The sequence below is a fragment of the Lissotriton vulgaris genome, chromosome 7 (genome assembly GCF_964263255.1).
Source record: "Lissotriton vulgaris chromosome 7, aLisVul1.2, whole genome shotgun sequence".
In the NCBI taxonomy this organism is placed as follows: Eukaryota; Metazoa; Chordata; class Amphibia; order Caudata; family Salamandridae; genus Lissotriton; species Lissotriton vulgaris.
In genome coordinates, this window is record NC_141695.1 from 1,766,706,910 (window position 1) to 1,766,732,896 (window position 25,987).

The 25,987-nt window shown below is 44.7% G+C and overlaps 1 protein-coding gene across 1 annotated transcript in view; it reads right to left on the bottom strand.

The window, feature by feature from the left end:
- Positions 1 to 25,987, bottom strand: part of LOC147706625 (cell adhesion molecule CEACAM1-like) — a 464,428-nt gene that overhangs the window by 27,546 nt on the left and 410,895 nt on the right. Inside the window, exon 5 of the mRNA XM_086933115.1 lies at positions 16,289 to 16,320. Within this exon, the coding sequence (XP_086789241.1) occupies positions 16,289 to 16,320 (32 nt within the window). The remainder of the gene's footprint in view (positions 1 to 16,288; positions 16,321 to 25,987) is intronic.

The following is a 25,987-nucleotide window of genomic DNA, read 5'->3' on the forward strand; positions in this document are numbered from 1 at the left end:
CCTGGGCCCGGTCTGGCACGGACGTGCGGAGACGGGCTTGCCTTTGCACCAGCGGCACACCCACTGCACGTCCTGTGAAGCATCCAGTTTTATCGAGGAGGCAACCTCCCTCGAAACCGGAAGTTGTCCCATTCCCTCCACAAACAAACGGGATGATCCCCGGGGGCGCTAGAGGGCGCGCTTACGGAATGGCTGCCTAGACACGCAGCTCCCGTTCCTTGGCACATAATCCTTCACCGATCCTGCGCCACGGGGTGCTAAATCACCCCAAAAAGTTCAGATCCTGAGTCCTGCATTGTTCCCCGCACTCTGTCCAAGTTTGGCGGCTCAACGTGCCCCAGAACCGGAGATACGGACGGTGGCAGTTTGACCGACTCTGCCACTGGAGCTCGGGCAGGCGCCGGGCCGGCTGCTGTATCCACGCGACCCTGGGGATCGCCACGAGACTACAGGCCGCACCTCGCCGCCACAGCCTGCGGCCCTGCTGGGAAGGTGTGCGGTGATCGCCGCGAAGGTAGGAGACATCTGGCTGCCCTGCCTTCGAGCTAAGTCCCCCCCCCTTCCATCGCTGTTAGACCCTTGCTGTTGGTGCTAGGGGGGGCTGCTCCTCCCATACTAGACGGAGCTGCGGCCTGCCCGGACTGCTTCCCGCCTCGCTATCCCAACTGGCCGGCACAACGAGTCTTGACGTACCTGCAGGGTCTGAGGCCTGACCCCACCGCGCTGGGACTTACCCCTGCACTGTGCTCCCTGCCGGCGGACCCCTACACCGTGGCCACACCAGAAGTTACTGTCGGGTCGGGGGCTTGCAGTGTCTCCGTCCTGCGTGGGGGCCCTGGATTGCCCCCTGTGTGGCGATCCCCCGGGGGGCACTCTTCCTCGCTGCTGGCCGACGCTGCCTATCCTGCTGGCCTGGATCCTATTGAACTGGAACTGCCACGGGCCCTGGGGCCTGGGTTTTGTCTCGATCAGCCCTACGCCGCTAGTGTCCTCTAAGTGCTTTGCGCATCTTTGCTCATACATCCACTGACACTTCTCTGGAGCCTGGGGGGGCGCAAACCGACGGGGCTCAACGACGTCTCTGCTGTTCTACTCTACCAAAATACACTGCGGTGGGGCCCTCCTGCCTCCTCCCAACTGACCACTCCTTCTCAAGACCATTGAACTGCCCTGCTACTGCCCATCCGGGTTTGTGGACTGTCACTGGGAGCTGCCATGGGGCGACCTGAACACCGCCAGCCCAAACTGAGCTTCGACAATGCTCGCAGAAGCGCTAAATTGACGCAGATGAACCCAGGACCTAGCACTTCTTCTCCGCAACCCACACCCCCGGCCCCTGAGGCGGATCTCACGAGTCTGATCCAAGAGATGCGACAGGGCTTTGCCACTGTCGTGGAAAAGTGGATGGGGTAACGGCTCGATTGGATGCCCTTGTGCACAAGGTTGACCGCCATGAGGAACGCATTACGACTGCGGAGCAGCGGATATCCGACAACACAGACACCACCGCGACCCATACATCGCAATTGGCAAGGATGGACAATTTGCTACGCGTCATAGCGGCGAAGAACGAAGATTTGGAGGCGCGAAGCCGCCGCAACAACATACGCATAACGAATGTGCCGGAATCCACAGCCACAGGCAGAATGGAGCTATACGTGGAAAAGTTGCTTAGGGGTTCCATTGGAGAGGACGCTTTTTCTCCTCAGTTTATAGTGGAGAGGGCCCACCGATCACTGGCACCAATGCCCCAGCCTGGCTTACCTCCTAGGCCTATAATAGCACGGCTATTGGACTATCGGGATCGCGACACGGCCCTCCGGGCGGCCCGAACTCAGAAATCACTGCAGTATAATGGGGTCACTTTTTCAATATATCCTGATTTCACACCGATGGTCCAGGATGAAAGGCGCAAGTTTCTGCCCGTAAAGAAAAAGCTGCGGGAGGCTCAAATTGACTACGCCCTCCTGTATCCGGCGAAACTGCGAGTTACCCATCAGGGTAGGCAGCGTTTCTTTACTAACCCGCAGAAAGCAGAAGATTTTTTGAAATCTGTGCGTGCAGCGCGCATGGGCGGGAATGTGCCTGCAGAGGACCTGGAGAATGCTGATTTACCCCCTGAATAACGAGATGACTAACTGTACTTGCAGGGTATATGCACAGCGCCGGCCACGCCTGCTGTCTCTCAAACAGCGTATGGAACTTTGGTGGCTGGAGTGATGAGAGAATGATGGACATGCATGGACACTGCACCCCAGTGGTAATGTACGCCAAGGACCACTCCCTTGGCCTTAGTCTCCACCGAGGGTAGTACAGTACTGGAGCTAAGGACCAGGTGGTGGCAGTACGCACTCTATGCTTTACCCCTATTGGGTGCTCCCCATTACATGGTTATGTTTTTCGTTGCTGCTGTTGCGGTTGAAAGGGAGGTTGGGGCGGGACTACGAGGGGGGGATCCATGGCTACTGGCATGTTTGGGATGCTGGGGTGGGTGGGGGGAGGTTGGATTTTACGAGGCTTTTGTTGCTCAGACTGTATCTTTATCTGCTGATATGGTGTTTCTTTGGGTATGGGCGGGATGGCTGTGGCTATATCACTAGGGCCCCTCGGGTGCTTTCATGTATAGACTTGCTGTATCCATGGCGGTGTCGAATGCAAGTGCGAGATTGACATGCATATCGTGGAATGTCAGGGGTCTAAACAATGCTAAGAAATGCAGAAATGTAATTGCCTATCTGAACAGACATCATGTGCAAGTTGTTATGTTGCAGGAGACGCACCTGACTGCTCAGGGCGATGCCACATTTGCGACAACATGGGCTAGTGCCCGTGTTTTATCCTCATACTCGACATATGCAAGGGGGGTTGCGGTGCTCATTGCCCGTGGAGTGCCTTTTCATCGTCTCGGAGAGGCGGTGGACAAAGAAGGGCGTTATGCTTTACTGTGGGGAAGAGTTGGCCGCGATGTCTATGTATTTGTATCTATGTACGCACCGAATGTTGATACCCCTGCCTTTTATTCCACATTGTGGGGGAAGATTGTAGCTGTTGGGGCAAGACATGTTGTGTGGGGCGGAGATTTCAACCTCGCACTAGTGCCCCCCATGGATAGGGCGGATGGTGTCAGCTCCTACAAACCCAAGTCTAGGGAGACGTTGGAGGGAATCATGGAGGAGGGTGGACTCCTGGATGCCTGGAGCCACCTGCATTCCCAGGGGCGGGAAGGGACACACTTTACCTCACACACCGGGACATGGGCGAGTCTCGACTATTTTCTAGTTAACAGAGAGGTTACTGCAGAGTTGGTAAGGGTAGAGCACCTGCCTAGAACCTTTTCCGATCACAGCCCTGTGTCTATGCAATTCAGCATTCATGGGTGGGACGACCCACGTCCTCAGTGGAGACTGCGTCCTGATGTGCTTTTGGACAATGTCTTCTGCACTGAGCTGGGTGAGGAGATAGCAGATTTTTTCCCAAGAAATAAAGGCTCGGTAGAGTCAGTTGAACACATCTGGGAGGCTTTTAAGGTCACCATTAGGGGCTTCTGCATCTCCAAAAGTCACGGGGTGCTGCGTGATATCCTACAGTCCATAGCTGCACTGGAGCGCGACCTGCGGGCTCTGGAACACCGCATGATCACAAATTCTGACCCACACCTACACGCCACCTTTAGGGAGACACTATCGAAGTTTGAAGAGGAGGCAGCCAGGGAGGCGAAATATCGGGGCAAACACTGGGTGGCCCGGAAATATTGTGAGGGAGATAGGCCTGGAAAAGTGCTCGCTGCAATCACACGACCATCACGGGTGCACAACACTATACTTGAGCTTACTGACGACACCGGCACTGTAGTCAGGGACCCGGCAGAGATACTGTCCACCTTCACAACACACTACTCTTCACTTTATACTTCTACGGCAGAGGAAAACACCTCATACGCTGACTACCTTAACGAGGTGGCATTGTGCTGGCTCAGCGATGGGGACAGGGAGTTTCTTGCGGCTCCTTTCGAGCTAGACGAAGTTCGTGAAGCCATCATGTCCCTTCGGAATGGCAAGGCGCCGGGGCTCGATGGCTTACCGGCCGAATTTTATAAAACCTACGTCAACATAATGGCACCGGTGCTCCGCGAGGTCTTCACGGAATCCCTAGCCGATGGGATACTTCCCCGCTCTATGCGTGAGGTGGTCATCATCTCCCTTCTGAAACCGGATAAAAACCCCACCACCTGTGATTCATACCGACCACTGTCCCTCCTAAACTGCGATGTCAAGATTCTAGCCAAGGTCTTAGCCACCCGACTGTCGCTGCTCATGACCAGGCTTGTCCTACCTGATCAGTCTGGCTTTGTGGCGGGAAGGTCTACGTCCCATAATCTTCGCACCCTCTTTGCCTTGCTTCGCACGGTTCACCCCGACATCCCTGTCGCAGCCGTGTTCCTTGATGCCACTAAGGCATTCGACTCGATCGAATGGCCTTACCTGTTTTCGGTTTTAGCCAGCATGGGTTTCCCCAAATTGTTTCTCTCTTGGGTTCGACTTTTGTATACGGACCCCACTGCGACCCATTGCACTTACTAGAGGCACCTGGCAGGGATGCCCGCTCTCTCCCCTACTTTTTGCCATCGCGGTCGAACCACTCGCCTGTCGTTTACGGCAGCTACACCGAGAGGGAGCAGTGCAATGTCTGCAGCGGCAAATAGATGTGTCCCTATATGCTGATGATATCACATTATACGTTAAACATCCCGAGACACATCTCAATCCCCTGCTTCGAGAATTCATAATGTTCGGAGGGGTATCGGGTGTCCACATCAATTGGGCAAAGTCGCAGTTTTTTCCCCTCACGGATGCAGTGCATGTCTTCCCTCTCGATTACCCACTAGAGTGGTGTAGCGATGATCTTAAATATCTGGGGATTCGTATCTCTCGCGATAGAGAGGGGACGCTACGTGCCAATTATGGAGTAGCCATGACCAAGCTCACTGCTTCAGTGGACAGATGGATCACGTTGCCGCTCTCCATGGCGGGTAGAGCCTCACTCATTAAAATGGTGATCTTACCTCGCTTCCTATATCTTTTCCTTAATATCCCCTATTACCCTGGCGCTTTTTTCTTCAGGACGCTCCGCACGGAGCTGCGCAGGCTTTTCTGGGGTGGCAAATCCTCCCGCTTAAAATGGTCGACGCTGACCCTCCCCTACGATAGAGGTGGCTTTGACGCCCCTGATTTTGAAACTTATTACCAATGTGCACAGGCACACTTTGCCTACCATTGGATGGCTCCAACTCCTTTCATGCCGCACATAGCGGTAGAGGACTGGATCGTACACCCTATACCACTCAACGGTCTGCTGCACTGTCCCGAGACGTCCGTCACCACCGCGAACACCTCAGTTTCCTGCACATTAGACGCATGGCGCCGCATTGCTAGACACCTGTCATGCCCGTTACCCTACTCTCCTAAATTACCACTTTCTTACCACCCACAACTATCTCTCTTGTCGGAACGAGGTTTCCGTCAACTATGTGATAAATTACTCATCGCCTGTTGGGGCGACCTGTTCCATGAGAGTAGTTTCAAGACTAAGGAACTGTTCTTTAAAGCACAAGCGTACACCTCCCTCGAACTCTTTTACTACATTCGGCTGCGTGCGGGGATGCGGGACATCTTACCTGATTATCCCACTGAACCTGAGACCCTAGCGCCACTGCACTTCCTGCTGGGATCACAAGACGGGTCCCACTTGGTCTCTGGCCTTTACCGCCAAATCCGCAATGCTGCTCCGGAGCCGGTCTCTAGTGCTCGGTTGCGCTGGTCTGCTGAACTCGCCATCGACATCACCGATGAGCAGTGGAAATACTGTTGCACGCTCACCTCTCGCATCTCTGCTAGCAGCAGATTGAAAATTATTCACTACAAATTCCTTCAGCAGATATACTATACTCCGACTCGGAAATATAGATTCGGTTTGGCTGACAGCAACCGCTGTGAACGCTGCCGTGCTGACCATGCTGATTTCCTGCACCTGGCATGGGACTGTCCTCAGGTTGCTCATTACTGGCAGCTGGTTGTAGAGGCTGTTGCGGAGATGGTGGGTGAGGCGGTGCCCGCAGACCCCTTGGTCACCATCCTCGGATACACGATGCAAATGCCTAAAGGGTGCCGGAAGTTTGTTGACACCACATTGCTCTTTGCCAAGCGACGTGTTGCTTGCCGCTGGGGCAGAGGAAGAGAGCCCAAGTTTAAGGACTGGCTTACAGATTTGACATATTGCCAAGACCAACACACCACTTTTGCCGAATTGATACCCCTCTCTTGCAGACCCAGAGATATTTGGGAACCACTAATGCACTACCTGCTCACGCGCCCGGATGACGATGCACGATCGGGCGACCTGCCTCCCCCTCCTCAACGCGCTGGCATCCCTCCCGGATCGCAGCCCATCGATACCCCCTGCGACATCTGACTCTCCTCGGCCCCACACGCTCTCATGCCCTGCACCGTCCTGAATGACCTAGTCTAGGCCTGACCCGCCCCCCCCCTCCTCTTTGGGCGTGAATGTTTCTTTTTTTTCTGCATCCACAGCACGCTTCACACTCCTGCTGGGTGACACCCCGTTTTATTTTCTGCATCTATAGGACACACCTCTGCAGACTTCTGCCACACTGGGATAGCAGTCCTGGACGTCAGTTCCGCCATGGGCAGCGGCCTGCCTGACCCACCTTGCTGCACCACTCTTCATTTGCACTTTAGTACAGTCACATACGGCCTCGTAGTTATTACCTGAGTTGGGAAGTTCTGGGTACCTGTTTGGGAAAAAAAAAAATAAAGGAGAGGGATGTCGTCTCTCGACTGAAAAAACCCTGTTCAACTGCTGCTCATCCTTGCTTGTCCTACTCCCCGAGCTGCGGAACCAGCATCATGTATGTTTTTCTATACGCCGCCGGGCCCCCGGGATGCCGGCTTCTGGGCTGTGTACTGTTCGTAACTCTTGCTGCCAGCCTCCGGGTTGTAGGCGGACCAAGCTGTGTACCATACTCTGTTTACTCCAATAAAGCAGGTTGAACCCCAAAAAAAAAAAAAACAAACGGGATGATCCCGCGGTGGACCAGGAAGAGGCAGTTTGCTGTTCTAAGGTTAGTACTTTTAATACTATAAGCCTAATTCTAAAAACAGTGCAGTTTAAAACAGATTTCCAACAGTTTTAAAAAGGTGTAATAAGCAGCTTCTTGGCGCATGCAGCAAGTATCAAAGCTGTCTGCTTACTATCGCACGTATGTACTATTGAATTCCAGTTAATTTGATGATTTGAAATTGCAACGTTGCTAATCTTTTAATAAACCTTCATACTTTGCAAATCCAATATTCTCTGTCCTTTATGTGGAGCCTATTGTGCTTCACATTACTGCACTGTGCTGATTTTGATGAGTGGTGTCGCTCGTAACTAAAGATTATTCGCAGAGCTCATTCTATACCCAAGTTTGCACCAAGATTTACACAGTGCAAAGGACTTCATCAGTGACCTCAAGAGAAAATCATGGGTGTGAGCAGGGGCCTGAGTAGCGCAGATGAGCAACTGCCATTGGCAAGTAGCTTTGCCCCACTGCTTTTCAGCAGTGTAAGGAAATATAAAAAGATAGTACTCAATGTTATTATCATTTCATTTTTTCATGTTACGGGCGCAGCAGCTTTGCCAGGCGGGGCAGGCTGCTCTTCTGACAGACTAGAAATAGGGGTGGGTAACCCAATATACCCTTGCGGGCTTGGGCAGTAAAATTGTTTTAAGAAAAAGATTGCCAGCAAGGGGTTTGTTTGAGGATCTAAGTTAGACAGTATAATGCAGTCTGTGTTAATTAGACTTAACAGCTGAATGAAACAGCGACTGTTAAAAATCTTAAGAATCTGTCAGTCAGATACTATAGAAACTACCACACTAGCCCCATAGAAATGTAATGATTTGGACAGATTCAACAACAAACTTGTGTTATCTGGCAGTGAATACAGGTTAAACACAAGAGTACAAGTGAAGCAACACGAAAGGATTAGTTTTTGAAAAAATTATTTTTATATTGAAATAAATCATCAATGTAAATCAAGGGTGTACAGTTGTAAACAATTGCATGTGTTTCTAATGTAAATGGAGCTGAAGAAAAGAATCCATAAATACAAAAGAAGACAATCCAGTCAAGAATACATTAAATTAAATTGGCTTCTTTCCAAGATGGTAAATTGGAAGCCAGGTGTAAAACAAGAAGAGAGACTTGGATTGAAGAGTCGACGTTTCGGTCTCAGTGGAATAATCCAGAGACCATCATCAGGACAAAAGAATGATGCAATAAGAATGACCCCTATAAAAAACATATTTAAAATTAGCAATAGGTCCTAGAACGTGTTGCTGTCATATAAGGACAATTATGAAACATATATTTACATATATAACATTTATGCACATTTAAGTGAGTTGCATGCAAAAAGTGCAGTCTAGCAAATTGGTCAGTGTGGTGACCACAAAGGTGACTGACAGGCATGTAAATGTAAATGTATTGGCATTTATATAGCGCACTACTTACCCGTAGGGTCCCAAGGCGCTTCGACCGCTGCGAAACCCTTCCTGGCTTCCCTGAGAGATGGTCCCTTAATGGGTATCTCCAGGGTGAGACCAGGCATCGCCGGCGGTCTGGTGGGGCCGTTAGTGAAGATGAGGCAAGCTAATGCCCAGAGTTGCCGAGTGTGATCGCTGATCAGAGTGGGCACCGAGGCGAGAGAATTATCGAGTCCGCTGACCCTGGTCCAGAAACCTGCCGCGCCGGGAATCGAACCCTGGTCCCGGGCCGTCCTCTGCTCTCGGGTCTGCCGCCTCTAACCAGTGAGCCACACTACTTCACTAAGGCATGTGTAGTTGCATTAAACACATTGTGCAATTTAAGATAATTATTTACAAGGCTTAAACCAGTAAGTATGGGAGCAAACAAGTTGACTCACAAGGCTTGTTTCAAAAGATACACAGGTAGATACACTTACTTATTTCATTAATGAAACAAAGCTGTAGTTGGAATCATGTAGAGTATGAACACATCATTGTCTGTGGAGAGTGGAAGGATACCACAAATAAGCTACAGCAATTATTGAGGAGGTTATTAATTAATTGTAGTGGGTTTCAGCAGAGGTAAGGAAACCTATTTACCTTAGGGAAGCTATAGGTCTGCCCCGAAGCAAAATCCAAATAGTCAAGCCAGGAGCGATTTAGAACTTTAATGAACCTGTGGTTTCAATCTCAATGTTCAAGATGGCTGTAAAGAATATAACATCAAGGATTTAATATCAAGTGTGAAAACTTAGTGAGAAATCATATATGTTGCTACAGCTGTTAATATGTGAGGGCTCAATGATGCCTCAAGCATATTATGTGGATACTTAATGGTACCTCAATTGTATTTTGAGGCGATACCCATTGCAGTGCAAATAAAAGGCAGTGCAAATAAAAACGTGCATACAGACGTTTAAGTGACACGATGGCTGCAAGAAAGTTGTAGGGGACCATCCGTGTCTTTATGAGGTGACTGAAGGAAATACTCGACGAGTATTTCAGCACAGAAAACAAACATTCGCCTTATGTAACAGTTGGTAAAAGACGCGTTTTGAGGTCAGAAAGAGCGTCAAACGCGAGATAAGGATGATGTTGGAAAACATGTTGCCTTCCAAGGGTTTAAATTTACAGCAAGTTATTGCCGTGGACAAAGAGGTCGCCTAGCGTGTAGCAGTGAGCTGTGTTGAAAAAACACCATCTGTTACACGTTGCGCCTAACGCTGCCAAGTTAGAGAGATAGCCGTGGGTACACATTAAAAGATCGAAAAAACGGCATCCAGAAAAAGAAAGTCAATGTTAATGACTTATTTCGCAGACAGAATTACACAACACGCTATGCTCTTTAGAAAGTCAAAGCGGTGTGAAGTTAAAAATGAAATTGACGAGGCGGAGTTGGGACTTACTTCTGTAGCGAGTTGCAGGAACCAAGCGTCTCTTCTGTATCCAATCAGAGGGGAGCTAAACAACGCGGCCACACGAGCAAATATATAGTAGTGGTTAATTGGGTGGCCTGATCACGTGGTGTGGGACGGCTTGAAAGCTAAGAAAATGAGCCGAAATGGTCGCCATCTTATAGTGGCTATATCGATTTATGCCTCAATATAAACCCACGTAGTGGTTTGGTGCAATGTAGGACAATCGGTTTGGAATGATGTAGGTCAGTTAATTTGCACATCGACTTATGCCTCAATATAAACCCACATAGTGGTTTGATGCAATGTAGGACAATCGGTTTGGTTAATTTGCACATTAGGCAAAGGGAAGGAGTTATTAGTGTTTATTTGGAAACGAATTTGAATACCAAAAAGGTTATTAATCATGAATTGACTTATGGGTCAGTTAATTTTAACATGTTTGAAACCAAGTTAAAATACCGTGTAGGTTATTGATCATGGATGGATTAATGGGTCAATAGGTTTTCACATGCGGAGGAGGGCATTGATTAGGATAGATGGCAAACCATTGGCCCCTGTCGCCTTATATGCGCGCACATTCTATTGAACACAATCATATATAAACATTGCAAACTTGAAAGTCCTTAATCATGAGGATATGTTACTTTGGTGTCAACTGATGATTCACAACATAGGGTACATAAAAGGCAAACTACAAAGGTCTTATTTATATAGACATGTTACATTGATGCCGAACAGTAATTGACAACATAAGGTGCATGGAGCCAAAAGGTACATAGAGAAAAAATGCAGAAAGTCATTCTGTCACATGGAGCGCTCACATACTATTGAGTATACCAGTACATCAGGTGAGACACGCTAAAGTGTGCCACTCAGTGGATGAATTCAAACCATTTTTTACGCTATTTGCGAGCTCTATCCATTGGTTCTCCTTGTGGGTCAGCAGTCTATCGACATTAGTTTGCCTGATGGTGGATTTGACTACTTCAATGACCCACCACTTGATGTCAACCTCACTGTGTTTGAGTTGAACAAAGTGTTCAACCAGAGGTGCATTCTCTGTTTTGCACCTGACTCTGGATTGATGTTGTAAAATCCTTTGTTTAATCATTTGCGTAGTTTTTCCAATGTATATCATGCCACACGGGCACTCTATACAGTAGACCACATTTTTCGTGCGACAGTTGGAAAAGTTTCTTATTTGATATGTCTTACCATTCAAATTGAATGTTTTGATGTTATCGGTCGTACAGCAGGCAGTGCACTTGTTGCATTTATAGTGGCCAGTTAGCGGGGTCAGTTGTCTCATGTTTTCAACTAAGTTTTGTTTGTCGTACTCATATGCGTGCACCAATCTGTCCCGCAAATTGCGACCACGTTTAAATGAGAACAAAGGTTTATCAGTGAGTTCTGGTAGCTCAGATAGTAGTGGCCAGTGTTTTAATATGACCTTTTTAAGTTGATTACTCTGGGTACCAAAGGTCGTGACACAGACCAAAGGGTTGTTGTCGTTTTTTGTACGATTAGTGAGTAGCATGTCTCGGTTGTTGTACCATGCTCTCTTTAATGATTGCTTGAGAAGTTTGTTAGGATAGCCCCTGGCGAGAAGTTTGTTTTTCAGAATCTTTGCCTCCAGGAAGTAGTCTGTTTTTTTGGTGCAATTTCTTCTTAGGCGAAGGAATTGCCCAAATGGAAGGCCATCCCTTAGGGCCTTCGGATGGTGACTATTGTATTTAAGGAGGGTGTTCCTGGACGTAGGTTTCGTGTATAGTGTGGTGTAAAGCGTGTTGTTATCACCCACTTTCACAGTAATGTCCAGGAAGTTCATCTGTAGGTTGTTACTCTCAAGGGTGAATGAGAGGTTGGAATTTCGGTCATTCAGCCAGGTGTGAAAACTCAATAGGAGATCTTTGCTACCTTTCCAGATTAAAAAGACGTCGTCTATGTACCTAAGCCAACATGAAATATTGGCCAGGTAGGGGTTCAATGAGTGATAGATGAATTTCTTTTCAAAGTCAGCGACGTAAATATTGGCAATGTCTGGGGCAAAAATAGCCCCCATCGCCACCCCCTTGAGTTGTTGATAGTAGGTTTTCTCAAACAAGAAAAAGTTTTCACATAGGGGTATTTTGAGGCAATCAAGAATGAAGTCGGGTTGCAGTCACAGTTAAAATAGAGCAGTTAAAATATTTACAAAATGTTTTTAAAAAAAGCAGCAATTTTTCAGTAATTCCATAGGGTGTTGTCAAGACTATTAAATTATCTATTTCCAGAACGTTTTTTAATGCGGAAAGCAGCTACCAAGAAGTTAGCGACATTAAACATATTTAGTGGTGAGTCTAACTTTTTTAAGTAAAATAGGGCAGGCTTGATTTGGACGAACCCCTTGTTCTTAAGCAATGGGACAATATACTTTTTCCTGGGCAGATCATATATACCACAGAAGAACATAAAATGAGCAGTGTCCTGCAGAGAAAAACCGTCACATTTGCAGGCCGCTAAGTCCTCTGGCTTGGCCCATACCTTAGAGTCATTTAACAGAAAGTGAATCTGGTTAAGTCTTAGTTTGGTTAATAACCAGCGATGTAATGGAATAGACACTACTGTTAAATAAGGTTCAATGGCCGGTGTAGTTTTAGAAATATAGTGCTCCTTCACTGTGGGTTTCGCAAGCTCACAGCTCTCCCGCTCCATTTCTCTCACTTTTAAAAAAGTCGATTTGAACCATTCCAGGTCATTCTTAACGATGCCATCTGGTGTGTGGAAGAGGTCTGGGCGGCCCAGGGAAGTTAGTGTTTTATTAATATATGCTAGCCACGGGATATTTTTCATATTGTCCAGGAGTAGGCAGTCTCTCATGATTGTGTGGTTCAGAGTTAAGTTGGAGTTCAGCCATGTTTTTAACCACATCAAGATAGGGGATTGTTTGATGATGTCACTGATGTACCCCTGGCCTAGTTCCATATGGACAGAGAAAGTGGCTGTTGATTGAGGTAATCCTAAAAGCATACGAAAAAATCTGTTCTCTTCCATCTGTATTGCTTCTATGTTGTTCGAGTAACCCCAGATGGAAGCCCCGTACCTTACTACTGATATTGATTTCGCTCTGTAGAGTGCCAGCATTGCTTCCGTGGGCTTACCACCCAGACGTTTTGAGAAGCCGACTATGGCTGCTGCTGTTCTTTTCATGGCATTGGTTTTGACGGATATTTGGGGTGTCCACGTACCCTTGTCGTCGTATACTACCCCCAGGTAGGTAAAAGTTCTCACTTTGGAAATAGAAGTGTTAGCACAGTAGAAAGTCTTCAAATCCTTATTTTTTCTGCCGCCTACAGCCATAACATGGGACTTGTCTGAATTGATTTTTAGACCAAGGGAGGTCATAAAAGCATCGAAGGATGTCAATAGTCTTTGTAGCCCAAGGGAGGTACGTGCCACGAGCACCGCGTCATCCGCGTAAAGGAGGACCGGGGTGGACAGTCCGCCAAAACGCGGGACGTCGAGTGTTGCCAGCTCCAGTGTAGATTCAAGGTGATTAATATAGAGTGTAAATAACATTGGGGCGAGAATACACCCCTGTCGCACCCCTCTGGTAGACTTGAATCCTGCTGTGCAGGCTCCTTCCTGCGTCATCCTGATGGATGCTTCTAGGTCCCGATGGGCCTCAGCCAGAAAATGAACCAAGGTAGGGTCCATCCCCAGTTCCAGGAGGATGTCCCACAGCCTGGACCTATTCACTAGGTCGAAGGCTGTGGACAGGTCCATGAACCCTAGGTAGATTGATCCGCTGGCTGCCATAGTGTACTTGCCTAGGATCAGATGTAAGTTGAGGCACTGGTCCTCCGTCCCTCTTCCCTTTCGAAACCCGTATTGGGCATTTGATAAGATGTTATTGCTGCCAGCCCACTCGTCAATCCTTGCCAGTATCACTTTCCCTAGGATTTTGAAAGACGACTTTCTAAAGAGCATAGCGTGTTGTGTAATTCTGTCTGCGAAATAAGTCATTAACATTGACTTTCTTTTTCTGGATGCCGTTTTTTCGATCTTTTAATGTGTACCCACGGCTATCTCTCTAACTTGGCAGCGTTAGGCGCAACGTGTAACAGATGGTGTTTTTTCAACACAGCTCACTGCTACACGCTAGGCAACCTCTTTGTCCACGGCAATAACTTGCTGTAAATTTAAACCCTTGGAAGGCAACATGTTTTCCAACATCATCCTTATCTCGCGTTTGACGCTCTTTCTGACCTCAAAACGCGTCTTTTACCAACTGTTACATAAGGCGAATGTATGTTTTCTGTGCTGAAATACTCGTCTAGTATTTCCTTCAGTCACCTCATAAAGACACGGATGGTCACCTACAACTTTCTTGCAGCCATCGTGTCACTTAAACGTCTGTATGCACGTTTTTATTTGCACTGCCTTTTATTTGCACTGCTTTGGGTATCGCCTCAAAATACGATTGAGGTACCATTAAGTATCCACATAATATGCTTGAGGCATCATTGAGCCCTCACATATTAACAGCTGTAGCAACATATATGATTTCTCACTAAGTTTTCACACTTGATATTAAATCCTTGATGTTATATTCTTTACAGCCATCTTGAACATTGAGATTGAAACCACAGGTTCATTAAAGTTCTAAATCGCTCCTGGCTTGACTATTTGGATTTTGCTTCGGGGCAGACCTATAGCTTCCCTAAGGTAAATAGGTTTCCTTACCTCTGCTGAAACCCACTACAATTAATTAATAACCTCCTCAATAATTGCTGTAGCTTATTTGTGGTATCCTTCCACTCTCCACAGACAATGATGTGTTCATACTCTACATGATTCCAACTACAGCTTTGTTTCATTAATGAAATAAGTAAATGTATCTACCTGTGTATCTTTTGAAACAAGCCTTGTGAGTCAACTTTTTTGCTCCCATACTTACTGGTTTGAGCCTTGTAAATAATTATCTTAAATTGCACAATGTGTTTAATGCAACTACACATGCCTGTCAGTCACCTTTGTGGTCACCACACTGACCAATTTGCTAGACTGCACTTTTTGCATGCAACTCACTTAAATGTGCATAAATGTTATATATGTAAATATATGTTTCATAATTGTCCTTATATGACAGCAACACGTTCTAGGACCTATTGCTAATTTTAAATATGTTTTTTATAGGGGTCATTCTTATTGCATCATTCTTTTGTCCTGATGATGGTCTCTGGATTATTCCACTGAGACCGAAACGTCGACTCTTCAATCCAAGTCTCTCTTCTTGTTTTACACCTGGCTTCCAATTTACCATCTTGGAAAGAAGCCAATTTAATTTAATGTATTCTTGACTGGATTGTCTTCTTTTGTATTTATGGATTGTTTTCTTCAGCTCCATTTACATTAGAAACACATGCAATTGTTTACAACTGTACACCCTTGATTTACATTGATGATTTATTTCAATATAAAAATAATTTTTTCAAAAACTAATCCTTTCGTGTTGCTTCACTTGTACTCTTGTGTTTAACCTGTATTCACTGCCAGATAACACAAGTTTGTTGTTGAATCTGTCCAAATCATTACATTTCTATGGGGCTAGTGTGGTAGTTTCTATAGTATCTGACTGACAGATTCTTAAGATTTTTAACAGTCGCTGTTTCATTCAGCTATTAAGTCTAATTAACACAGACTGCATTATACTGTCTAACTTAGATCCTCAAACAAACCCCTTGCTGGCAATCTTTTTCTTAAAACGCTCTTCTGACAGAGCAGGGGAGGTAAGGAGTGGTTTTCACTCCTTAAGTGCGCATGAATGTTTGACCGGCCGTCTCGGGCCAAACAAACATTCGTAAGCACTTAGTATATTCTCCTGCATTGCAGCCTGGGTGGAAAACATGCACAGGATCCCAGCCCCCATCTGAGCGCCGAACTATGGCCCTCAGATCAATTTCAATGCTGCATTGCAGCATTGTGATTGGCTCAGGGGAGGCTGGCTGCGTCCTGATCCATTCCACTTCGAGGAAAAACGCGACGAGGAGGACGCGTGAGGAGGACCCGGCAAGGACGTAAGTTTCAATGTTATTTTTTGTTTACCCCCACCCCTCCTGCCTTCCAGCCCCACCATCCCCTGTCCATGCCGGCCACCAATGCCATTGACTCAGTGTAAAAGTGCTTGTGAAAGGTGAGCATCAGAGTGAACAACTGAGTTTGAGTGTGTGCGAAGTGGTGGGGGAAGGTTTTGCTTTATCTAAGGTGACAGAACCATGCAATAGTTCACAAATCTGTCTTACCCGATTGCCCTTTGGAATGGCGGAGAATTCTTCTGAAAAGAAAGATTAACAAGAATTTACCAACATAAATAGTTACTTGGACACAAAAGTACATATTTTCATACAGCATACCGTTTGTGAGACACATTTACAGGATGTGACATTTCAGACCTAAACCCAGATCAGTACCGAGAGTAAAGATATGATGAAAATAATATTTGAAGTGTAAAAGCAGCATAAGAGAATGCTAAAAGTAAAGGAGGGACTGGGACATAATTCTGCATAGATGTGAAGTCATACTGGTCCCCAACTAAATTCTGGACCTACTGGCATAACATCATAGGAGTACAAAATGGTATCTTATAGCTGTTTCCTTCACTCAAAGACAAGGTCCTAATTGGGGACTCAACTGGTAGGCTGCTGCATCAGTTTAAACCAGCCAACCCTCCCCCTTGTCCCTTGCCTCTTCCAGTCTCCTCCACCAAAGCCATGACAACACACAAGCCAGGAGCTCAGCGTCCATGTATTCGTCACCTAAGAGTAGTGGGATGCCGTATCATGATCAGCCGAGAGCCTGTTTTGCTGCCCTCAAGGTGTCTAAAGCTTAAAAACTCCTCCAAATAATGCCTAACTTTAAACAGATCAAGACAAGAAGCAGCAAGCAGAGATTGGATCTCCGTCCTAGACATGTTGTTTAAACTCATTGCATCAAGAAGGAGAAATGCAGAGTTATATGTGTGAACTTTAGATACACATGACGCAAAACAGGTGCTCGACTTATCTCTATAAGGCCCCAGGTTCCTAAAGAGGTCGCATTGTCGCACAGAGCCGACGTGCGTGCGTGCTCTTGCCAGCTAGGTCCCCTAAACACTATCCTATGACTGAAAGCTGCCTAGAACTTGGGGCCCCTTGGTGTATATATGGCTTGGTAAATCTTTGTGTCTCAATGTCTAGCATGGTCCTAGCTGCACAGTCCAAACACCGTCATTTACGGGTGTGGTAAGTCTTCAGCGACCTCAACATAAACTCCTACGCCGACGACACTCAACTGATCCTCTCCCTCACTAAGGACCCCCTCACCGCCAAATCCAACCTCCACGAAGGAATGAAGGCCGTCTCCAACTGGATGAAGATCAGCTGACTGAAGCTGAACGCGGACAAGACGGAGGTCCTCATCCTCGGCTCCAACCCTTCAGCCTAGGACAACTCCTGGTGGCCTACAGCACTGGGAGCAGCCTTGACACCCACCGACCACGCACGCAACCTGGGAGTCATCCTCGACTCAACACTCTCCATGACCAAGCAAGTCAACGCAGTCTCCTCCTCCTACTTCAACGCCCTCTGCATGCTCGGCAAGATCTACAGGTGGATCCCGACAGATACAAGAAGAACAGTCACCCAGGCCCTCGTCAGTAGCAGACTCGACTATGGAAACGCCCTCTGCGCGGGAGCCCCGGACAACCTCATCAAACGACTGCAACGCATTCAAAACGCCTCTGCATGCCTGATCCTCGACGTACCACGCCACAGCCACATCGCCCCCCCACCTGAGAACCCTGCATTGGCTCCCCGTCAATGAGAGGATTTCCTTCAAGCTCCTCCTCCACGCACACAAGGCACTCCACAAGACCGGCCCAGCCTACCTCAACAGACGACTCTTCTTCTACATCCCCAACCGCCAGCTCCGTTCCGCCGACCTCACCCTCGCCACCGACCCTCTCATCCGAAGAGCAACCACCTGTGGCAGATCCTTCTCCCACCTCGCCGCCAAGACCTGAAGACCCTCCCACTGAGGCTACGACAGACCCAACACCTGCTGACCTTCAAGAGGCTACTCAAGACCTCGCTGTTTGACCAGCAGCGCCCCCACCCCCCTTTTTTTCCCCCCAGCGACTTGAGACCCTCACGGGTAAGTAGTGCGCTCTACAAATTCTTGATTGATTGATTGATTGAACATTGGCATTGGTTAGCACACAATGCACCAGTACTAGGTGACAGCAGAAACACGTAATATCTTAGTAGATACGGCATATTTCTGATGTCTCCCTTTCACACAGCATGGCTTGAAAAAATGGTAAATCTGTCCCCATGGGAGCATGTTACATTCTGTATCTTGTCTCATATATATTTATTTATTTCTGCTTGCATGACATCATGAGGTTCTTCAGATGCCTGCCTCCACACCATGTTATGATTCTAATATGATTCTGTATTCTAGAAGGTGTAAAGGGCTTAAGGGCAGTTTCTATCTGGACCTGAAGCAGAAGAGTTGTAAATGCTGTGCTGGAGATTAAATCTACAATTTAACCTACATTGATTCCTGTATAATTTCAACATATTTTGGCGACGAGGGAAAGAACCAATCTACACTCCTGTCATTCACCAGCACAGGTACGGAGTGCTTGAAGATTTATATAAAAAGCTTTTTTTTTTTTTTGTGCCTTGATAGCACCAGCGGCAGTAACTCTTTAAATTTATGATGAATGTGCACTGATGGCACCTGCGGCTGATTTAATTACTTATTACCCTGGAAAAAAACCTCTGTTTTCTATGGATTTGATCGTATTTCAAGCATACTAAAAGGAATATTGGTACTCTCGTTACAGTACAACTTGACTCGTTTTCTCACGATAACATTTTCAATTGATTTTGCTGTGTTTCCTGTGAAACTCAAACAGTTGCAGTGCTTCAAATTATTTTTATCTTAAATTGCATCTTTCAAAGTTCACTCACGCGAAGCTGCTCCATTTACGTCACTGCTTCGATCCTTTGCTGCGAGCGGATCCGTCTCTTCTGCCTCTTTGTTTACAAGCGTCATTCACGTTGTTTCATCATCACGCTCAACGCGACGCATTACATCATTGGCGGCCATCTTATCACCACGGCAACTACTGGAAACATTTTGCCGATACCGGAGCTACGTGTTTACACTAATTGTGTTTGCTGACAACGAATTTGCGCATTAATTACATACTGCACCCCAGTCTTCATTTCAACAAATTAATTGTGGTATTTAACTTTATCTCTATAATATCACCACAAACTACATCGTTTTCTGATTTATGTTTACTTTATTTGTATTTTACAAGACTGTCTTCAAGCATTAAGCTTATGTTGTGGAATAACACTCAATTAACCATATTCTAGAATGTAGCTGTATATACATATACGTTTATTTATATATTTAGTTCTATTATCATTTTTAATCTTTTATTCTCTTGTGCAAACATGCAGTTTGACCCCCAGCTAAATTTTTACAAACAAAGGGTGATCCTCCCATGCCATGGGCGAGATGAAAGGAAGAATTTATTACCTATATGAAAGCTATAGATGGGGAACGCATGGGGGCCGAAAGAAAAAAAAGTATTTTTCTTCACTGTTTAGGATCAGAAGGACAAGTTATCTTTAGATCCTTACCTCAAATTTCTTTACAGAACGATGGAAGTGGTGATAATTTAAATGTCTATAATGAAGCTTTGTTACGTATTGAAAAAAGATTCAAGCCTGTTACTAGTATTGCTTTCAATCGGTTTAAATTCTATACCAGAGCACAAAAGGATGAAGAAAATGTTGATGATTTTCTCACAGGTTTAAGGTCTTTGTCACTACATTGTAATTTTGGATTACTAACAGATGAAATGATTAGAGATCAAATTATAGTACACGTCAAAAACAAAAAAAATACAAGAAATATTATGGGTTTTAGGTAATCCTACTTTATCTGAAGCAATTTCAGAAGCTAAAGCTTTAGAACAGTCAGAGAAATGGATGGAAGTTGTTAAGGATAATTCAGCAAAAAAAATAACGGAGGAGGAGGTTTGTAATATTAGGCCCAAAAGTGATAATCATACGCATCAAATACAGCCTTCACGTTTTCAACATAATTACAGAGGAGGATTGTATAGAAATTCTCAAGGAACTTCAAGTAGTATGACTGTTTGTTATAGATGTGTTAATAGATCACACTTAGCATCGTTTCCTGGTTGTCCTGCACTTAACAAAGAAGGTAGGAACTGTGGTAGAATAGGACATTTCACTAGTGTTTGTAAGGACCTCAAACGCAGTGTGACACCCTCTAGAGGAGCAGTTTATTGTCTTGCTTGTAATGAAACTGCACACAGTAATACTCTACATGATACTGACATTGTTGATAAGGGTTTTGTTGCTTCTATAATTGATGCAGTTCCAGATCACATTAAAAAATCACCCAATAGTGATTTTGAAATTTTTCAGGTCAATATAACTTTGATGGTCGATTCAGGTTCGCCTTGGACCATTATTATTCAACAATATTTTCTAGAGAAGTTGAACAAACAGTTGTGTTTAAGTAATTTACTACAATCTGATATTAAGGCTGTTAGTTTTGAAGTGAATCAAATTGAGGTTGAAGGATTTTTTCAAGTTTCCATTCATTTCAAGCACAGAGGCGCTGACATTAAATTGTACATTGCAAAAAAAGGTGTTAATGTACTAGGAGGGCGTGACCTATATAAGTTAGGCATTATATTAAATCCTAGAGCTAAAGAACCAGTTATGTTATGTGATGATGCATTATATTGTCAAGTTGCTACTGTTGATGATGATGTCAAGAATATTGGTGAGGAACAGAAACTCATAAACTCTTTCAAAAATGTTTTTTGTGACAAGTTAGGAAAACTGAAGAGTTTTTCACACAAAATTGTTCTAAAAGAAAATGCCATGCCAGTAAAACAGAAAATAAGAGGTGTACCTATTAGTGTAAGGCAAGAACTGAAAGATATGTTGAAGGAATGATCAGATGAGGGTATCATTGAAACCATTGAATCAGCTGAGTGGGTGTCTCCCATAGTTTTGGTCCGCAAACCTGATCAAAAATTAAGGGTGTGTGTTGATCTCAGGGCTCTCAACTCCAATATAGTCATAGATTGTCACCCGTTGCCAAATATTAATGAGGTGGTGTCAATGTTTGAAGGAGCCAAAATCTTTTCTACCCTGGATTTACGTTCGGCATATCATCAAATAGAACTTAAGGAGGAATCTAAAAAACTTTTGCCATTTATCACGTCTTTTGGTTTATATCAGTATACAAGGATGCCTTTTGGCCTGGCGTCAGCAGCGTCAGTTTTTCAAAGAGTTATGTTTTTAATTTTTAGAGATTTGGACGAATATGTCAAATGCTTTCAGGATGACATTTTGATTTTCTCAAGGAATAAAAATGAACATGTAGGTCATTTGTATGAGGTATGCAAGAGATTAGAGAGTCATGGTCTTACATTAAAAGCTCATAAATGCAAACTTTTCCAACGTACTGTAGGATATTTAGGACACACTCTTTCTGGAGATGGTATAATCCCTAAAAAGAATAATGTTGATGCCATAGTTAAAGCGCCATCACCAGTCAATAGGGATCAATTGTTATCTTTCACAGGTATGTGTGAGTACTACAGTAAATTCGTTGAAGGATTCGCGACCAAAATGGTACCTCTGCGGGTTTTATTAAGGCAGAATGTAAAGTACGTATGGTCAAAGGAACAACAGGAAGCTTTTGAGGTTGATAAAGAATGATATTGTCAATGCTCCCACATTGAAACCCTTCAGGATGAAGAAGGAGTGTATTATCACAGTTGATGCTAGTTTATACGGATTAGGTGGAGTGTTGTCTCAAAGGGGAGGAAAAGAAGAGGGGAATGTAGCCTTCGCTTCACGCACCTTGAATGATTGTGAGAGGAAATATGCTGTGATTGAGAGGGAGTTACTCGCGTGTGTGTGGGCGGTTGAACATTTTAGATTGTATGTCTGGGGTTGTATGTTTGTTCTGAGAACAGATCATAAACCACTAGTTTATATCTTGTCTACAGGTGGTGGTTGGCTTTCCACAGCCAGGATTGTGAGATTGTCATCCAGATTGCAGGAGTACAATTTTAGTACGGAGTATGTGCCAGGGAAGAAAAACGTCACAGCTGATTTTCTTTCTCGATTACCGTGTGTACAGGATAAAGTGGATGTGATTAAAGAGGAAGAGTTTGCTCTAACGATAGCTGATGTGTTAGGTGATCAGTTTCAAGAAATCACAGAGGAGAAGTGGGACAGTTGTATTGGTGAAGATGATAAGTGGAGCACCCTTAAAAAATATGTGATGGAAGGATGGCCAAAAAAAAGTCTAATTAGAGAAGAGCTTTTGCCGTTTGCTAAGGTAGCAGATGAATTGGAATTAGAGAATGATTTTTTGTTTAAGTCAGGCAAATGTGTTCCACCACAAGGAATACACGACGTTATTCTAAGTTAGCTCATAGGACACATTCGGGTATATCTTCTATGAAGAGGTTGATTAGGAGTTTCTTTTGGTGGCCAGGGATGGATGCGTACATTGATAGAACAGTAAGGGAGTGTGCAGAATGTGTGTCAAGTGAAAAGATACTTAGGACCAATGTTCCACCTTTAAAGGTGGTAAAGTGGCCAGAAGTACTGTGGCAAAAGTTGGCCTTAGATATTTCGGGGCCATTTAAGAACTTACCAGAGAATTCACAGTATTCATTAGTGTTGATTGATTTCCACTCAAAATGTCCAGAAGTAAAGTTTGTATCTAGTGCCACCACCAATGCGGTAATCATTTTTTTTAAAGAAACTTTTGCTCGTGAGGGTTGTCCTTCTGTTTTGGTTACAGATAATGGCGTCCAATTGAAATCAATAGAGATGGAGAATTTCTTAAAGGAACATGGTATTATACACAAGTGTACATCACTGTACGAACCACACGAAAACGGACAGGTACAACGGTTTAATAGGGTGTTCAAGTCTTATATTACGGATGTTACTAATATACGTGGAGAATGGATGAATGAGTTAAGAGAAAGATTGTGGGTTTATCGGATTATGCCTCATTCGACAACTGAACTTAGCCCTTTCAAGTTACTAAAGGGAAGAGATCCTGCGTCTAAAATTTGTCCATGGTGGTTTAAGAATAAATGTCAAGATAAATTGGATACTAAGGAATGTGTACATGATACTGCTAGAAGAGTTGAAGAGAAACAAAATAAAACCATGTGTTGGTACAATAGGAAATGGAAGGTCAAAACGCACAATTTTGTTGAAGGGGATTGGGTGAGAATTAGGAGACCAGGTTTGATGACTAATGGCTCATGTACGTTTGGTAGACCTATTCAAATCAAAAAAGTCTTTAGTATTCTGTAATTACCCAAGATGGAAAATTGTGGAATGTAAGGAAAATCGCTAAGTGTAATAATTTTCTCCATGATGATAGTTCTAGATATAAATCTAATTCTGATATTTCAGGACAGAATGCTTTTGACACTGTTGCCTCAAGGATCAAACAAAACATCTGTGTTAAAAATAGACCAACCAGATTTAGAGACTATGGGGCATATTATCAAGGGGGTTTATCTCCGCTTTTTTGGCTTTAAAAGCCAAGAAAGCAGAGATAAAATTATCTCCCTATTACCTAGCTGTCGCTAACACCAGTTAGCGACAGCTAGTAGGAGATAGCGACCATCTTGGGCCCCACTTTGCATGTCAGTGATATTTATCACTAATGAGATGCAAAGTGGGCGTGCCAAGATGTTAGCGACTGAAAACAGTCGCTAACATCGCTATCTCCTATTACCAACTTTTGGAGATATTCGCGCTAAGCGCGAATATCTCCAAAAGCAACACCTGCCCTGAGCAGTTCTTAGCCATGTTATCCAATGGGAGGTGGATAACATGGCTAAGAGCATTAGCTCGCTAATGCATGAATATCGCTGACTTTTCAGCAATATTCATGCATTGCGGTGATTTTTATCGCATTTGTAATAAACCTTGGTAATACCAAGGTTTATTTGCGGTAAAAATCGCCGCAGCTCAGCTGTAAATTTTTGTCTCTAACCAAGCAATAGCGATAATTATCGCTATTGCTTGGTAATATGCCCCTTAGTTTGAATTTTTATGTTTGTTTTATGAAAAAGGGGGATATGTTACATTCTGTATCTTGTCTCATATATATTTCTTTATTTCTGCTTGCATGACATCATGAGGTTCTTCAGATGCCTGCCTCCACACCATGTTATGATTCTAATATGATTCTGTATTCTAGAAGGTGTAAAGGGCTTAAGGGCAGTTTCTATCTGGACCTGAAGCAGAAGAGTTGTAAATGCTGTGCTGGAGATTAAATCTACAATTTAACCTACATTGATTCCTGTATAATTTCAACAGAGCAGTATATCATTTGAGAATTATGTCATTGATTTTAACCACGCCCTATTAATAATGGTACTTGCTTTCTAACTTGTGAACCAGTTATGGGGACATGACAGAGTCTCATCTTGTATGAAACATCTAGAAGCTGTCAGCATAGAGCGACACTAAATGAAATAAGTCTAAATCCTTCCTTTAGACCTATTTTAATATTACCATGCTGGTGTAAGTTCAGGAAAAGCGCTATTTACTCAGCGGGAGGATAACCCCAGTCCAAAGTCATCTCAGGCAAGACTCGGGCTGGAAGAAGTACAGGAATAGTAATGGTCTCTGTCCTCAATGACCTTCTCAGATAAGTGGATAGAGGTGAGGTAAGGGCAGCGTCATCCTTATGGATCGCTCAACCATGAAATCCTGCTCACCGATGAAGAAAGGTTGGCTTTTCCGGCTCTCTTGTAAGTGGACTCACCTCTTTTCAGCTAGTTGAGCCCTGCATCCTTTTTGAACCCAGGCCCAGAAAATTAAACGTTTTTAGGGTGTTTTCTGACCGTTTAATATTTACAATCTATACGCTTCTCTTCACCCTCCTCATGAAGCAACGGCAGGGAAGGTATTGCCAATATGCGGATGACACCCTGTTCAGTTGGGGATTTTCTCGCAAACACTGAACCATTGTGGTGATGAGTCTTTCAGGCTGCATTCCACATTCTATGCTCCATTGCTAAAGAGTGTGGAATGCAAGGTGAAAGATAACCTAGGGAAGATTCTGTTTAGATCAGGTGGAGACCGGAGGCTGTTGAGATGGTGGCCAATAAACCAACTCTTCTACAATCAACTGTCTTTGGTGTGATTTGTGAATACTTCCACAAAAATCCTCAATGTCCCTCAGCCTTTCTTGGACACATTGGTGGAAGTCATTGAGTTACATGAAACTGAACCATTTGAACCCAGAGCGGCCAGTTACTTCGGCAGGTAGCATAACATCTGAATTATTACAGAGGCCAGAAGCTATGGGGCCTTGTCCACCCCCTCTTAAATCATTCACAATCTTGGGAGGTGGACTGGTGACAATCTATCGCTAGAGACACAGATTTCCAAAGCTGCAGCACTTGCTTTCTCCAAATGAAGACAATGTGCCGAATTCTTCCTTATACAGACAAGACTTTCAGTGTCTCTATTGTCAGTGCTCTTGTCCAGGCTTGACTGGACGATGAAAATGTGATGTATCTATCTACCTCTCAAAGAGCAAAAACTCAGCCTCACGTGAGCCACAATGCAGCAGCCCAACTCATCAAAAGTGCACCAAAGTGCCAACACCTCACCTCAGAATTAAAACGAATCACTGACACAATTTCGACCTCCAAAATATCGACCAACAAGAATATCGAGTAAAAAATATCGCGGGCAAGAATATCGACATCCTAGCTACAACATGGTAAGTACAAAAATATCGAAAAAATAATATAGATGTTAAAAATATCGATGTTAAAAATATTGTTTTTTTTTACATATAAATGTAAAATAAAGTAAATAACACTAATAAATAAATTC